An 18252-nucleotide genomic window follows, 5' to 3' on the forward strand; every position below is an offset into this window, starting at 1 on the left:
CAAATGCCTTTGAAAGGTCAAGAAATAGTCCTATCACAGTTTCATCATTATCAAGAGCATTTACGACCAACTGTGTAAAATGTGATAAAGCAGACAAAGTACTTCTGCCAGCTCTGAACCCATGTTGTGCATTATTTAACAAGTTATATTTGATTAAAAATTTAGTAAGCCGATCTTTCATAGCACATTCAAATATTTTTGAAATAACAGTAAGTATTGATATTGGTCTGTAGTTAAGTAAATTGTGTAAGTTTCCACTTTTAAAGACTGGGATAACTTTAGCTATTTTTAGGAGATTAGGAAACTGACCACTAGAAAATGATTCATTGATGAGATAAGTTAAAGGCTGTACCAGATAGGGAGCACATTTTTTAATGAGTTTTGTGGGAACTTCATCTACACCTGTGGAAGTTTTGTTCTTCAAAGATTGTATGATTTTAAAAACTTCCAGTTCTGTTACTGGAGTTAACTGCATAGAGTTTTGCACAAAGGTTGGGAGTTCTGGTAATACATCTGATTTATTTGCATTTTCAAGTTTGTATGGTAGGGATAGAAAGAAATCATTTATATAATTAGCCAAATGATGAGGGTCATTCATTTGTATTCCCTTATCATTTTTTATGGCACCAACTTTATTTCCAACTGCATGTCTGTTGGTTTCTCCCTTGATTACCTTCCATATGGTTCGTGATTTATTGCACGACTCTTTAACTTTCTTGTTATTGTGCATTATCTTATACATTACATTTCTCATGTAGAGTACGAGTTTTTCTTTCTCGGTCCTTTTTGTGACAGCACCCAGCACTCCTGCATGCATTGGCTGTAAGGAAACCTAGCCCGCACATATGTGCGTATCAACATTCAAAACCTCATGGTATTATGTACGATGTTGAAAGTTCACAATTTACGTTTGCTACACAATCTACACACTTCATAGATTATATTCTGATATTCAGTAAAGCTTCTAGATTAATATGAATGCAATAAATACTTGCTTTAGGCATTACTGCTTCCTGCCATATTGCTAATTAACTGTATTTTTAAACTCTTCTTCCTTCCCCCTGGTGGTCAAGTACTAAATGAAAACAACTGAAGTACGTGCTACGTGTCCCGCACAAGCACTGCAGTCTGGTCTAGCGCCAAGAAAACGTTCAAATAAGCTCAGACATAAATAAAATACGAACCCGCACAATTGTGCGTACACGGTCTAAAAGTGTTATAGAGGAGGTAATGTTGATTTCTTCCATTTTTTTTTTTTTTTTTTTACTTATGCATCATAATTGAAATTTATATATTCAAATTGGACGAAATTAGCCAGTATTAATAAAATGCTGCATTCGTCATTTCATGTCAAAGGGATTATACGAACATGCCACATTTCTACTTACCTGGTATTGCCCAAACAGATTTACAATCCTGTGGAAAAAGAGAATATGCTTTACTTATACCCGCAACTGTAACGTTGGTGATTTTCACAATACGGCAGTGGCAGTATGTATAATCTTAAGTCGTGAAAAGTTCATGACTACATAATGCCAACGTGCAGGATTAACAGTAACTGCAAGATGACGTATCGGCAGGTAGGTTCCCTAAACTGTATGGTTGGTGATGCTGAATCGAACCCATCAGTTAGAAAGTAACTAGAAGTCACTACCTTCAGTATTAACAGGGAAAAAGGAGTAAGGTTGTACCCTTCGTGTATGCACTTATATAGCAGGGGCTATGTATTGGGCTGTTTTTCATACTGTTAATTTTCCTTTCCATAACATGTTTACCTAAATATGTTCCTTGAAAACTGTGAATGAATCCTGTATGTTTTGTTTCCAAAGAAAAACCATCCTCTTCTACTCACCAAAAAGCTAGCCTCACTAACTCGGTTATCTTATTTTACATTTTACGTGTGTAATCTAAAAAATCCCACTCTGTAGTTCAAAGGTTTTCATAACACTCTTGCACTCAGCGTATATGCAGGGGTTTGCTCGAAGAAGCTCAAACTAATTTTTGTGGTTTTGCAACCAAATCACCAAAAATCAACACGTAAACAGTTTAACAGATATTAAAATACATCACACAAATATAGGAAAGTATGAGCATTTCAGAAATTAATATATATCTTGGACATATTATTATTGGTAAATTACTAAACTTTGAAAATAATTTTAAAAAATTAACAATGGTTTTCAATTGTTAGGAAGATAAGACATTATTGCATTTTCTGCTTTATTCTTAAACCTGAATGGAGGAACATTTCATTCTAAATAATCTGATATCAATATGATGTGTGTGTTGCAATCCACTCATGAAGAATGGTACAAAGTTACTTACTATGCATGTAACTGTCATCACTGTCAGGTTCTTCACGGTCTCATGCACGGTGAACAGCTGTGACTTTGCCAAATTCTTCAGGGATAGATCGTCACTTTCCACATACTGGGAATCACTTTCGACAAAACGGTTACTATCACTGTCTAAATCATCTGAAAATTCAAGGATATCGGAATCATTTGGCCTTAAATATGGCTCAGCCATTATGAGAAAAAGATGACTTGAGCGCATGTAACAACGGAGTATTGAGATGACGTATAATTATGGTTATAATTATATTATATATATAATTATGACCATGGGTGTTAGGCCCATTTAAACAACAAGCATCATCAGTTCATGAAGTTCAGCGAACACATCATGTACCAAAAGTAAACTCTAAACTAAACTGATAGCAAGATCGAATTGTTGTATTCATACGCCAGCCAGAAACAGATCCATGCAATAACTTTGAACAACCACAACATAAATGTCACTGTCAACAGATTTCAATTGTTTAAAGCAAAAATATTTCGCTAGGCTGGTGGATACTATATAGGGGCTGCCTGGCCGAGGCGGTAAAGGCGTGCTCGGTTCGCCCGGAAGGACGTGGGTTCGAATCCTCGTCAGGATGTCGTAAAAATTTAAGAAACGAGATTTCCACTTCCGGAGGTGCATACGGCCTTGAGGTTCACTCAGCCTACAACAAAAATGAGTACCAGGTTAATTCCTGGGGGCAAAGGTGGCCGGGCGTAGAGCTAACCACTCTACCCCATCACGTGCCGAGGTTAACAATGGTGGAAGCCTTTACCTTCCACTCCTCCAAGGGCCTTCATGGCCTGTACGGAGGTGACTTTGCTTTGGTGGATACTATATCTATTGAGTAAATTGCAAATTCAATGCTTTAACCTGTTGAGTGCACCTAAAGACAGTCAATAGAGTGCACACGGCATTTGCAGTTTGGTCCCACGAGGGAACACGGAATTTGTCGTTTTAGGTTAGTAATAAGAACTTAATTGCTTACTTGCGTAATATGACATCTGGCGGCATTTTTTGGAACTATTTCAGTTATTAGAATAGTGTCACTGTACAAATCCTAGTTCTGTATGGTGGTGGTCTATGACGGAAATGTGTATACTCACTACAGTGTAAGAGTTTGGCGCGCCATTAGCCTACAGGTTACAGCAGTGTTACAATTGCCGCCGATGTGGATAGGTGTTTGTGCTCTTTGTAGCTATAAATATTTTTGGTTTTCTTAAATATAACTGTGAATCTTTCTCCTTTTGTAAATTACAAGTGATGCTATGGAGTTTCTGGACAGAAGTGATGATATTATAGATGAACTGAATAGATATATTAGTGACGGTGATACATTAAAAAAGTTTTGAAATGACAGTGTTTTCTCGATCCAAAATGTCTTTTCATGTGTCTCAGAGTCTCTCAGAGTTGCAATAAATAAGTTAATTGTTATTTTTTAAAAAGTTTCTTACTCCCCAGAGGTTGTTAACCGGTCAAATACGTACTTCAATGTGATTGGCACTATTGCACGGCATATGCCGTGTGCACTCGTCAAAAGGTTAAGTATTGTCACAATCATCTCTTATTGTTTATCAGCCACACAAATGACCAAAATCCTTAAATAGGACAGAGGCGATGAATGGGTGCTGTGAGCGTTCTCGCCATAACCTCTCGGGCCGATAGATTGGTACACTGAGTGCAGGAGGGTTACTTTTTCTTTGTATGTTACCTATCGCCTTGCTTCACTTTCAAGTGTTTTCTGTACAGTGTTATGTGTACACTGTATTTTCCACTTAAAATTAATAATACAATAATGAATATCACTAATTAATAGAACATGCATATTTTACTTACCCAGAAAGATATTGTTGAAATAACACTCCTTGAAAGGTCATTTCTCTTGTCTCAAAAAATGTCAGTTACAGTTTTCTGTTTGTAACTTTGTCCAGGACTATCCTCCCAGCTCGTCGGTACTGCATTACGAGTATTATGCAGAGGTGCCAGAATCCAACCAAACAGCTTCAGGGAAGTGTAAAAATTACAGCAATTCACTCACTGTTTTGCACATTGAAAACTTGGACAAACTTAACAAGACTCCTGCTGAAATAATGAATGATATTGTTGAACATTACTCAGTTCCTAAGGATAAGCAGGTAATTGATTATTCATTTTTATTTGCATGTCGTTAATTATCTATATGCCAAGGATTGTATGAGCCGTTATCCCTTGTGAGGACTTGATCTATTCATTTTTATTTGCATGTCTTTAATTCTCTATGGCTCCAAACAAGGGCCGAGGCAGACAGGGATTTGTGCGTAGATGAAAGAAACAGAGCGAAACAAATAGTTGTTGAATCCAAAAAGAAGTCATGGGAAGATTTTGGTAAAAACCTGGAAAGGCTAAGCCAAGCAGCAGGGAAACCTTTCTGGACAGTAATAAAGAATCTTAGGAAGGGAGGGAAAAAGGAAATGAACAGTGTTCAGAGTAATTCAGGTGAACTCTTAATAGATCCCAGGGAATCACAGGAGAGGTTGAGGGAATATTTTGAACATCTTCTCAATGTAAAAGGAAATCATCCTGGTGGTGTTGCGAACAGCCAAGCTCATGGGGAGGAGGAAAATGATGTTGGTGAAATTATGCTTGAGGAAGTGGAAAGGATGGTAAATAAACTCCATTGTCATAAAGCAGCAGGAATAGATGAAATTAGACCTGAAATAGTGAAGTATAGTGGAAAGGCAGGGATGAAATGGCTTCATAGAGTAGTAAAATTAGCATGTTGGTAAGGTACCTTCAGATTGGATATAAGCAGTAATTGCACCTGTCTATAAGCAAGGGAACAGGAAGGATTGCAACAGCTATCGAGGTATCTCATTGATTAGTATGCCAGGCAAAGTATTCACTGGCATCTTGGAAGGGAGGGTGCGATCAGTCGTTGAGAGGAAGTTGGATGAAAACCAGTGTGGTTTCAGACCACAGAGAGGCTGTCAGGATCAGATTTTCAGTATGCGCTAGGTAATTGAAAAATGCTACGAGAGCAATAGGCAGTTGTGTTTCTGTTTCGTAGATCTAGAGAAAGCATATAACAGGCTACTGAGGGAAAAGATGTTCGCCATACTGGGGGACTATGGAATTAAAGGTAGATTATTAAAATCAATCAAAGGTATTTATGTTGACAATTGGACATCAATGAGAATTGATGGTAGAATGAGTTCTTGGTTCAGGGTACTTACAGGGGTTAGACAAGGCTGTAATCTTTCGCCTTTGCTGTTCGTAGTTTACATGGATCATCTGCTGAAAGGTATAAAATGGCAAAGAGGGATTCAGTTAGGTGGAAATGTAATAAGCAGTCTGGCCTATGCTGACGACTTGGCCTTAATGGCAGATTGTGCCAAAAGCCTGCAGTGTAATATCTTGGAACTAGAAAATAGGTGCAATGAGTATGGTATGAAAATTAGCCTCTCGAAGACTAAATTGATGTCAGTAGGTAAGGAATTCAACAGAATTGAATGTCAGATTGGTGATACAAAGCTAGGACAGGTCGATAATTTCAAGTATTTAGGTTGTGTGTTCTCCCAGGATGGTAATATAGTAAGTGAGATTGAATCAAGGTGTTGTAAAGCTAACGCAGTGAGCTCGCAGTTGCGATCAACAGTATTCTGTAAGAAGGAAGTCAGCTCCCAGACGAAACTATCTTTACATCGGTCTGTTTTCAGACCAACTTTGCTTTACGGGAGGGAAAGCTGGGTGGACTCAGGATATCTTATTCATAAGTTAGAAGTAACAGACATGAAAGTAGCAAGAATGATTGTTGGTACAAACAGGTGGGAACAATGGCAGGATGGTACTTGGAATGAGGAGATAAAGGCTAATTTAGGAATGAACTCGATGGATGAAGCTGTGTGCATAAACCGGCTTCGGTGGTGGGTTCATGTGAGGCGAATGGAGGAGAATAGGTTACCTTGGAGAATAATGGACTCTATGGATGGTAAGAGAAGTAGAGGTAGACCAAGGCGACGATAGTAGGACTCGGTTTCTAACGATTTATAGATAAGAGGTATAGAACTAAATGAGGCCACAATATTAGTTGCAAATCGAGGATTGTGGCGACGTTTAGTAAATTCACAGAGGCTTGCAGACTGAACGCTGAAAGGCATAACAGTCTATAATGATATATATATAGAGAGAGAGAGTGAGTGAGAGAGAGTGTGCGTGTGTGTGTGTGTGCGTGCGTGCGTGTGTGTGAGAGAGAGAGAGAGCTATATATATATTCTCTATATGTCAAGGATTGTATGAGCTGTTATTCCTGGTGAGGACTTGATGGACATGCAAAGGTGGACATCATCTAAAACAAATATTAAGTGTAATTTATCTTCATTTTGATAATAGTAATTATTTTGTTTCTAATTTCTGGCTATTGTAGTACTTATAATCTGTTTTGAGGAGTGCTGTAACCGCCCTGTTTTTCTATTGATGATTTCAGGGGAAACATAGATTATAACTAATATTACAGGATATCCACCATTTTTGCAAACTTAACATGTTCGAAAAATCTTGGAGAATTGTTTTTTTCTTCTGAATTTCGGAAATTTTCTGTGAATTGGGAAAACTTTCTTCTGAAAGTGAGAAGAAACCTATGAGAATTCTCTAGCAGACCTTTGGTTTGCCAAACTGTTCGCGCTTTTTAAAATTATGAAACCAATAATGAATGTGTTGGAAAAAATGCTGATGGTGAGCTGGAGGGTATCACTGAATATCGGATCTTTATAAGTCCCAAAAAATAAGTTTTAGGCGCCTATGTAGGTGTTACAAATTTCATTTTTGGTTCCGTATTGAACTGAGATCACAAATATACTGTAATTAGTTATAAAATATTTTATTCTACCTATTCAGTACCATACATTATGTGCAATGCATATGCTTATGTCATAATGCTTTGCTAGGTACTAGTTTCGACCTCAACTTAGGTCATCATCACTAAAAATAATTACACTTTTCTAAGGGATGTCCTGGAACATTACCCTCTTATGAGGTAATAAAAACTAATGGAGTAAATTATGTGTACATGAATATATGAATGAGATAAAAATAGATGGTGATGCCGATTGGATAAAACAGTCAATGAAAATGTCTAAGTTTAAAGTACAAAATATTGTCTATGAATCTGTAAATTCAAATGTACATTACGTCAATTTTACAATGATATTAAAATATTACATAAACATTAAGTATTGCGCAAAGATAAAAGCATAGAAATTTCATGACATTTGGATTACAATGTCCAGGTTGTTCTGGTGAGTTCTGTGGCTAAATTATATGTAGACCGTATATAAATTACTTCTTGTGGTGAGAGGTGGATTCCCACTCCAAAACGCATACCTGCCAACCTTCCGGTTTTTAACTCTTTTTCCGATTTATTTTTACTACTTCCTATTTTTGACCAACATAACCTCTAGTACGGTGAATACTCTTTTTCTAGGATAAAAGATAAATTCTTATGTGCTTGTGTAATTTACAAAACCTCATTTTCAAGCGTATTCATTTGATGATTAATTTCGTGAGTGTTTTGTCAGTCTCGTTGGTGCATCGTGTTTACCGCTCAGCACAGCAGTGTGTGCACTTTATAGCCTACAGCTAGGGATTCGGGGTGGCAATCGTCCTGCAAGCAAGAGAAGCTAGCGCGCGCTAGCGACAGAGTTAATCGGGTCGAAAGAATGAACTTGTTGTTGTGTTTTTCACGCGCTCTTAACATCGTTTCTGTGCGTAATTTCGTCGGAGTTATAGGCCATGTGTTTTTTTCTTGCATTTCTATTCTTTCCCCCCTCTGTTAAAGTTGTATGTTAATAATGTATGGGACGTATTGAATTGTTTTGTATGTCATATTTTTGCGTATTTAAGTGCTTCATTTTAATGAGTTGAATATTTTTAAGGGGGTTGTGTCGGTGACAGTTTCTGGTATTTCCTTTTCTAGTTATGGCCAATAAACATAACAAACGTTATTTCCAAGTGTACAGAGATACCTCTAAATTTCCGTTCATGTTACCGCCTGATAAAGGAAACTGCCGTATTTTCTCGCGTAATTAACGCCCTTGCATAATTTACGTATACCAGTATTTTGGGTCCAAAGTGGAGAAAAAGAAATGTTCACGTATTTGACGCACCCAGAACTTCGAACATCCATCACGCAGCTCCGGATGCTTTTCGAAATAAACATGTCAACTACTCAAGTAGCAGGCTTCCTATTGTAAAAGCGGGCATTCCAAATACTGTACAGGGCAACATGCTGTTATTAGCCAGCAGGAAATCCCACTGCACTAGTTATACGAGTGTTTCGGGTACGGGACATTCTCTGATCTGAAAATTGTTTGTCAGTCCACAGTATTCGAGTAATACTTCATCATACAAACTCGCGGTGATCAGTTACGCTGAAACATATGGGAATAGGGCAGCAGGCAGCAAGTATTCAGTGTCCAAATGAAACGTGCGTTACTGCGGTAACAGAAGTGCATTTCAAGCGGCCAACAAGTCTCGCAAAGCATTTCGCGGATCAAAAAGTGGCAAGTTTCCGAAACGTTGGATAAGCAGTTTTTCACGAAATGCTGTATTTTAAAGAATGAGAAATAGCCGCTGCACATGGAATCAGTGTCTCTGGCAGGTTAGCCGAGGCTTGATTAATTTTGTGAAGCGAAATGACAAATGATTTAAACCAATTTCATTGCTTTGTGATTGATTAGCGTAAAGTGAAGGAATATTTGACCTCCCTTATAGGAGTCGCATGTCAGACGCCAATCAGTTCTTAAAGTGTTATCGTACGCGTTACCGGAAGCAAAAAACAATGATGTACTGCAATGCTTGCTGTAACAGCTGATGGCAGAAAGCTTGCACCTGACATTGTTCTAAAACAAAAAAACAATGCCTAAAGCAAAATTTCCGCACGTGATCCACTTTCGTATTCAAGATAAGGGTGGATGGACACGTCACTCGTACTAGATAGGACACGAACTGTTTGGGGTAATGTAGCAGGGTCCCTTGTTCGATGCCCGGCCCTTCTCGTGTTGGACAGTTTTCTCTTTTGCCAGTGTGTCATTGTTATGACATTACATGCATTGTACATTTATTAATTCATGTTTATTTCACTTCAGGTCGTATTATCAGCTCGTAATGGGAAGAATATTTTCCATTGTCGGTACTTCAAACCTACGTGTATAACTTACCTGATGTACACTATTTTACTTTCCAGAAAAAATCTCACGCCGGTATTTTACGGCAAATGACGATAACTGCAAATGAGTTGAACCAATTGTGTTTACATTATATTTGATGTATCTTTTAAATATAAATTGTTATAATTTGTAAATATCTGTATAAAATGGCAGGGAGGGATTCAGTTAGGTGGAAATGTAGTAAGCAGTCTGGCCTATGCTGACGACTTGGTCTTAATGGCAGATTGTGCCGAAAGCCTACAGTCTAATATCGTGGAACTTGAAAATAGGTGCAATGAGTATGGTATGAAAATTAGCCTCTCGAAGACTAAATTGATGTCAGTAGGTAAGAAATTCAACAGAATTGAATGTCAGATTGGTGATACAAAGCTAGAACAGGTCGATAATTTCAAGTATTTAGGTTGTGTGTTCTCCCAGGATGGTAATATAGTAAGTGAGATTGAATCAAGGTGTTGTAAAGCTAATGCTGTAAGCTCGCAGCTGCGATAAACAGTATTCTGTAAGAAGGAAGTCAGCTCCCAGACGAAACTATCTTTACATCGGTCTGTTTTCAGACCAACTTTGCTTTACGGGAGTGAAAGCTGGGTGGACTCAGGATATCTTATTCATAAGTTAGAAGTAACAGACATGAAAGTAGCAAGAATGATTGCTGGTACAACCAGGTGGGAACAATGGACGGAGGGTACTCGGAATGAGGAGATAAAGGCTAATTTAGGAATGAACTCGATGGATGAAGCTGTATGCATAAACCGGCTTCGTTGGTGGGGTCATATGAGGCGAATGGAGGAGGATAGGTTACCTAGGAGAATAATGGACTCTGCTATGGAGGAATGTAAATGTAGCAAAGGCTTTTCAGTCTGTCAAACACATAGCAAATACAATGTAAATTAAAACACTACAAGCATATCTGTAAAACACACACTAACATACAAAGAATGACATGTTTCGTTCTACAAGAACATCCTCAGATTCTATCAAATCACTTAAAATAAGCTTATAAGCCTTTGCTACATTTAACTAAGTCAACACTGGAAAACATGGCTTCATTTTTAACAAAAAAAAAAAAAAATCTGCTATGGAGGGTAAGAGAAGTAGAGGTGGACCAAGACGACGATGGTTAGACTCGGTTTCTAACGATTTAAAGATAAGTGGTATAGAACTAAATGAGGCCACGACATTAGTTTCAAACCGAGGATTGTGGCGACGTTTAGTAAATTCACAGAGGCTTGCAGACTGAACGCTGAAAGGCATAACAGTCTATACTGATAATGTATGTATGTATGTAAATATCTGAATTCCTTGAATAATTTACACATCCGAAGTTTTCGTCGGTATTTTTCGTAAAAAAAAAAAGTGCGTTAATTACGTGAGAAAATACGGTATTATGCATTTTGTTGTGTGTCTCGGTGTGACGTATATAATATTATTCGTGTGTGTCATAAATGAGAATGATTAGGTACATTTTCTTGTAAACCTTTTAATGTTTTCTTATTTTAAGATTTTAAATTTAATGGTCAGTTCGCATTGTAACTGTAGATATGTATGCCTTTTATCCTAACCTTTTTTCACCTAGACCGTGGTGGAATATATGTGATGAAATCCAAGAATTAAAAAATCCTCTTATTTTTGGTTTCCTAAAGTTGGCATGTATGAAAACGGAATCGAATGGAACCTGATGATGAAAAAAGAACTGTGTTAACGCAAAGTTCTCGAGAGAAAAAGAAATTAGAGTGAGAATAATAGTGAAGTAGAGCACTCACCTTGTGCGGCGATGTGGTGGACTTGGCTGGTAATGTGCAACTAGTGTGTGTGAGAGTTGGAAATGACAAGGAAGGAAGCAGGGGAAGTGGAGGCGGTGCGATGGGAGGAGCTGTCTGGTAATGGGGCCATGTGGGATGAAGGAGAGAGGAGAGGAAGGGAAGGAATTGCGACTAACTTAAGGCTGGGCTGAAGGGTGTGGGAGTGGTAGTAATTATTTTGGCGCTGTACCCTTAATTAAATTTAAGAATGAGTTTTGGTCAGCCAAATTATTATTTCTGAGAAAAGAAATGAATAGATCGAATAAAATGTTGGATTTCTCCATCATTTCGTTATGGTTGTAATTGGCATTAAAATACTAATCTAGGTGTATGTAGTAATATTCCATTATATTGAGTAAAGGGCCCTTGTTTACTATTGCAAAAATGTCCATGTCGCGGGAAATTATGATTATAATCAACCATATGCTGGCCGATAGCTGAAAATTTGTTGTATCTTGTTACATTGATATGCCCTTGATATCTTATATTAAAGCTTATTCCGGTCTGCCCTACATAAGAAATATTCTTACAGGTGTTACATTTGAGCCTGTAAACACCCGGTCTTGAAAAACTACTGACCTTGTTGATATGTGATGTATAAGATGTCAGAGTAAAGTGTAGCTTTCACCGAAGTCCCAGTCTCATCCATGGCTGTGACAATATGGAAGCTGCTGGGGTATGGGTGGTGCTGAGTAATGGCATTCAGAGCACGACTAGTGCATCTGAGTGTTATGAAAGGTGTTGCTCATAGGGTCAGTCGTGCTGCAATAGCACTTTCTGACCCAGTGAGGAAAGCAGTGGCAAACTACCTCACTCCTCGTCTTGCCTAGTACGCCTCATTTTGGTGCTGCCATTGGTTTTTGCTGTTTCCTTATAACCGCATAAGCTTTGGTGGTGCTATTTGAGGATCCAACCAGCCTCTGGGCTGATGACCTAACAGACAGACAGACAGACAGACAGACAGACAGACAGACAAGATGTGCTTGTTATTATTACTGGTTTTAATGGCTAATTTGACTCCTCGCTTCTTAAAAATATTCGTAATTTTGTGAATTTCATTGTTAAAAGTGAAGGTAGAGAAGGATATACTGTACAATATCGAATACCACCCGCCACTGAATAAGACCCGCACCCTTATTTTGAAAGAACAAAATTTAAAAAAGTGAAGTCAAAATTATTTACAATCTTTACTAACACACATCAAATGATAAGTAAATACAAATAAAAGTAAACAAACATTTCCAGAACGATATCCAGCGAGTTCATTCATCATCATCAGTACTAACTTCGGAACTTTCATCACCATCACCTTCCCACAAAATGTCACATATTTAAAAAAGTTTTTTTTTTTTTTTTTCAATTTCTGGAATCTGTACACTGAGTCCACGAAAAGCTCTATGATCACCACTACAGGTTAATAGCACATTTTTCTTCTTTCTCCGATCGCGAATACACGACTCGTCAATATCTTATTTCCTACCAGCAGCACGATTTTGAATCATTTCGGCTTCCCAAACTACTTTCAGTTTCTCACTCGCAGTGAATGATCGCAAACGCTTTGTGGAATTAATGTTGATACTCCGAGAACGTGCATGAGACTGACGCCAAGCCCGGAAGTAGCGCATACTGAGAGCAGAGAGAGCATTGTTCCCAAGCCGCGCCGGCGGTGATGCCCGATTCACGCGCATTTTTAAAGTGTTGTTTTAGGGCAGTGTTTATGTTTATTAATTATGCTTTCTATGAAAAGGGTGTCAAAGTCATAGAATTTTTCTACACTGCGGATTATGTTCAGTTCGTTTAATAGATCATTCGTGGACATGGGTACGTTGAAGGCACGTTAGACTAGGCTGTTATAAGTTACTCTTTTATGGGAATGGGGTGCATTGAGTCCTGACGTATAGTAGAGGCAGATTGGTAGGGTTTCCTGAATATTTTATAAGTTAAAAAATCTGAGTGGCTTGTGACAGTTTAATGTAAGAAATTTATTTTTTGTCTATTTCTGATTCTAATGTGAATTTAATATGAGGATCGATACTATTGAGCCCAAGAAGGGCATCAATTGATTTTTTTTTTTTTGCGAAGACATCATCAACATATATGGTCCAGAAGTAAATGTTGTGAAATTTTGTCAATTTTGTTGTGTTCAAGAAAATCAAGATATACACAATGTGATCAAAACTATCCGGATACCGGGCTGAACATGACATACAAGTTTGTGGCGCCCTCCATCGGTAATGCTGGAAATCAATATGGTGTTGGCCCACCCTTAGCCTTGATAACAGCTTCCACTCTCGCAGACAAACGTTCACTCAGGTGCTGGAAGGTTGCTTGGGGAAAGGCAGCCTATTCTTCATGGAGTGCTGCACTGAGGAGAGGTAGCGATGTTGGTCGTTGAGGCCTGGCATGAAGTCGGCATTCCAAAACATCCCAAAGGTGTTCTATAGGATGCAGGTCGGGACTCTGTGCAGGCCAGTTCATTACAGGGATGTTACTGTCATACAATCACTCCTCCACAGGCCGTGCATTATGAACAGGTGCTCGATCTTGTTGAAAGATGCAGTCGCCATCCCCGAAGTGCTCTTCAACAGTGGGAAGCAAGAAGGTGCTTAAAACGTCTATGTAGGGCTGTGCTGTGATAGTGCCACGCAAAACATCAAGGGGTGCAAGCCCCCTCCATGAAAAGCATGACCGCACCATAACACCACCGCCTACGAATTTTACTGTTGGCACTACACACGCTGGCAGATGATGTTTACCAGGCATTCGCCAAACCCACACCCTGCCATTGGATCGCCACATTGTGTACCGTCATTCGTCACTCCACACAACATTTTTCCACTGTTCAATCGTCCAATGTTTACGCTCCTTACACCAAGCGGGGCATCGTTTGGCATTGACCTGCGTGATGTGTGGTATATGGTCAGCCGCTCGACCGTGAAATCCACGTTTTCTCACCTCCCGCCGAACTGTCATAGTACTTGGAGTGGATCCTGTTGCAGTTTCGAATTCCTGTGTGAAGGTCTGGATAGATGCCTGCCTATTACACTTGACGACCCTCTTCGACTGTCGGCGGTCTCTGTCAGTCAACAGACGAGGTCGGCCTGTACGCTTTCATGCTGTACGTGTCCCTTCACATTTCCACTTCACTATCACATCAGAAAGAGTGGACCTAGGGATGTTTAGGAGTGTGAAAATCTTGCGTACAGACTTCTGACACAAGTGACACCCAATCACGTGACCACATTCGAAGTCCGTGAGTTCTGCGGAGCGCCCCATTCTGCTCTCTCACGATGTCTAATGACTACTGAAGTCGCTGATATGGATTACCTGGCAGTAGGTGGCAGCACAATGCACCTAAGATGAAAAACGTATGTTTTTTGGGGGTGTCTGGATACTTTTGATCACATAGTGTATTTCTGCTAAAATACGTGAGGCCGGCGATCCCATTGCCAAACCCTCCTGTTAAATGTCATTGAACATGAAAAAATTATTGTTTACAACTAATTTCAGTAAATTAATGAAATCTTCAATCTCTAATTTACTTAAGTGCCTATTTTTGTTTAAATTGCTTTCAACTATAGGAATTAGCTTTGATACTTGTATGCTGGGATACATATTTACGATGTCAAAAGAATGAAAAAAGTGATTGGGTTGTATATTAAACTTATTTATCTATTAGCTCATATGTATTTTTGATGGATAAAAATTGATAGTTATTCCTTAACATTTTTTGGAAGAATTGTGATGTTTTGTACAATGGACTTCGTCTATAATTAATGTTTGGGTGAATGGGAACGCTGGCCTTACGTATTTTAGGGAGAGCTCTAGCAGTAGGGAAACTCGTGTTTATACTTTCTCGTAGGCTCTCTCTTGTTCAGTAAATAGAAATGATGTGTTTTTCAAAGTTTGTTTTATGAATTTTTGAACTCTTTGTGTGGGATCTTTTTTAATTACGGAAAAAAATTATCTTTAAAAAAGTTTTGTTGTTTTACTAATACATTCCTTTTTATCGATAATCACTGTTATGTTGCCTTTATCGGCTTTAGTGGCGATGAGATCGTTATCTTTGATTTTCTTTTTTAGGGCATGTATGTTTTTGATCTGCTATTAATTTCTTATTTTTGATGTTACCGTGATTGGTTGGACGCGTTACTGCAAGAGAGGATGTTATTCAATTTCTTTTTAACTTCAAATCTCAAATCGTCTTGAGCGTCTGTTGGCATTTTTGTAATGACTAGTTCTGATTCTGTGATCATTATTGTGGTAGTTAAATTGAGTATATTCAAATTAGGCCAATTGTGCTTGGATCCTTTAGCCAGGATTGAATGTTCGTTTTCACTTAAGGGTATCTTTGTTAAATGTATGACGGGCGGATGGAACTCTTTGCAATCATCCATAGCTCTACTGTTGTGTCTGATCTGATTATTATAAGGTCTAGACTTTTTTAATCTATTCAGTTTTTTCTCTAAGGTTTGTTGTTTCTTGGATAGTTTGTGAAATAGTTTATTTTCAGCTTGTTGAAAAAAAAGTGTCCAATGCGCATTAAAAAGTAATTTTGCCACTTCAAGGTGAGTCTCGTATAATTTGTGATTTAGAACTGACATCTTCTTTTACAAAAATATAATTTCGTCTCGGCCAAATTTTGTTAATTTTATTTTGAGTTTTGATAGTTTGTGGTGAAATCCGATGTTTCTTTTTATCACTTCTGAAAAAATTTGGTGTTAAGTCAAATAAAATGCATTGTTTCAGGAATTCAACATTAAAAACTGCATATCTGGTCCATATTGAAAGGAGATAACATACAATAAAGGGAAATTTGATCGATCCACCTTTTTTTCAATACATATGTTGTTAATATAATCACAACATTTTTTATTCAGTACCGGTTTTGGTGTCTATGGACACCATCATCAGCTGAAACAGGTTGCATGAACAAAGATATACAAGTATGTAGTACATATAATAGACCCTTAGTAATAAGTGACATTAATAGGATGAAGTAAAAATACAATGCTTGAAAGAATATAAACAAGTTATGTGCTTGTTGGTCAAAGTATAAAATGAAACGGAAGATATTTGGAATGGTTAAAAAGTCTCAAGCATAGCACTGCTAAACACTAGGTGAAAATAAAACATGGACATTTTAAAAACTGACATAGAATGCAGTCCTTCCACAGAGTATTGATAATAAAGTAACATAAGTAGGTTTGATGGTGGCTTGTAACATCAACTCATAAAAATAAGCCATCATTTTTGAGGTATTCAAAGAAGTGGATCATATTGCAGGGAAAGAGAAGTTGATGATATGGCCAGAAAGTTCTTGATCCAATTTGGAACCTGAAGTATGAAAAGAAATTTAAGAGTTAAAATGAGATATTGGAAATAGGGCAAAACACTATAAAGTTAAGGAGACTCACCTCAAACGGCCTGATGTATGTGTGGAGGGTGGCAAGGAGCAAGTGCTAGAGTTTGCTAGAAGCATAGAACATCGTTAAGGAAGGGAAAGGGGTGGGTTAGGAAGGGGGAGGGGAGGGGTGATGTAGGGGGCGGAGTCAGGTGGGCGTGGTAGGGAAGGATAACGTGTGATGTATAATCTGAAGAAAAAAAAAAAAAAGCTATTTTTAGGAGTTTAACACTGTTGAGAACTGAAATAAGAGAATCAAATAAAATTCTGGGCTTTTCGGAAATGTCATTCAGGTTGAGATTAGAAGTATTGGTCCAGATGTATGTAACAAGCTTCTGTGATGTCTAGTAAGGGGCTGTTGCTCAATGTGTCTAATATTGTTAAATCTTGATCTAATCCATTGAATTTGTGTTTATAATCTTATACGTGCTGACCAACTGCACAAAACTATTGTATTTAATTGCATTGAGATGTTCGGCATATCAAATCTTGAAGCTCCTGCCAGTTTGTCCTATATATGAACTGTTACAGTCGCTGCACTGAAACCTGTAAACTCCTGACTTAGAAAAAGGGTCCGATTTGTTGACCAGGTTGGAATTGTGGAGAGTATCCATATTTCTGTTGTTGGTGCGGAAAGCAATATTGACGTTATGTTTCTTGAATAGGTTGGTAATGCTGTAGATATTTTGATTGAATGTAAAAGTTGAGAATAACTTAGGCCTGGGATTACCTTTTATGAAGTTAGATTTACAGTGGTCTGAATTTGTTGATAATACGTTCGATGAAATTCTTTAATATAACCATTAAACCTGGCTATCGCACGTATAGTATTAAGTTCTTCATTTAGGTCTGCTTTCGACGTTGGAATTTTGAACGCACGATCAACTAAGCTATTGTCAGTAGCACATTTATGGGAATAGGGATGTATGGAATCTTGTTTTATTGTTGAGGCTGTATGGGTAGGTTTCCAGTATATTTTATAAGAGAATGAAGAAGGGAGTCTGGTGATCGTTACACCTACATTGTTGATGGATTCAGAAACTAACGCATGGATTCGATCATTGGCAGTTTGTCATTTCTGGCTGAAATTGATTTTGGTTATGGCGATGCAGAAGGAGCGGTCAAATGAAAACCGAACACGCGCTATAACACACATTCCGTGTGAAAGGTGGCAACTCTGTTGTTACGTATCAATACTGCCATCGCTGTTGTAGGAGAACTGCATAGTGACAACTCACAGGTGCACACAGTTGTTGGGTTGTGTTTTTGTTGGTGCACGGACCGATCTATTGTGTTCGTCCAGCTGTAGAAATGGAGGCAAGCAAAGAAGAGCAGAGAAGTATGGTTCGTTTTCTGGCGGCTTAGGGTTATGCGAAGCTCGTCACATTTCTGCTGTGTATGACAAACGCTGCATGTTCATGATGAATGTGCACGAGTGGCATAGGAGATTCTGAGAAGGGTGCATAGCACTGCAAGGCAATGCACGCCCAGGACAGGCTTATCGAGC

The 18252-nt window shown here is 38.3% G+C and overlaps 1 protein-coding gene across 1 annotated transcript in view; it reads left to right on the top strand.

Annotated features, from left to right (window-relative positions):
- The window catches only part of HUWE1 (HECT, UBA and WWE domain containing E3 ubiquitin protein ligase 1), a 1366532-nt gene that overhangs the window by 117546 nt on the left and 1230734 nt on the right, over positions 1-18252 (top strand). Inside the window, exon 6 of the mRNA XM_068226019.1 lies at positions 4272-4475. Within this exon, the coding sequence (XP_068082120.1) occupies positions 4272-4475 (204 nt within the window). The remainder of the gene's footprint in view (positions 1-4271; positions 4476-18252) is intronic.

Source organism: Anabrus simplex, chromosome 2 (assembly GCF_040414725.1).
Source record: "Anabrus simplex isolate iqAnaSimp1 chromosome 2, ASM4041472v1, whole genome shotgun sequence".
Classification (NCBI taxonomy): Eukaryota; Metazoa; Arthropoda; class Insecta; order Orthoptera; family Tettigoniidae; genus Anabrus; species Anabrus simplex.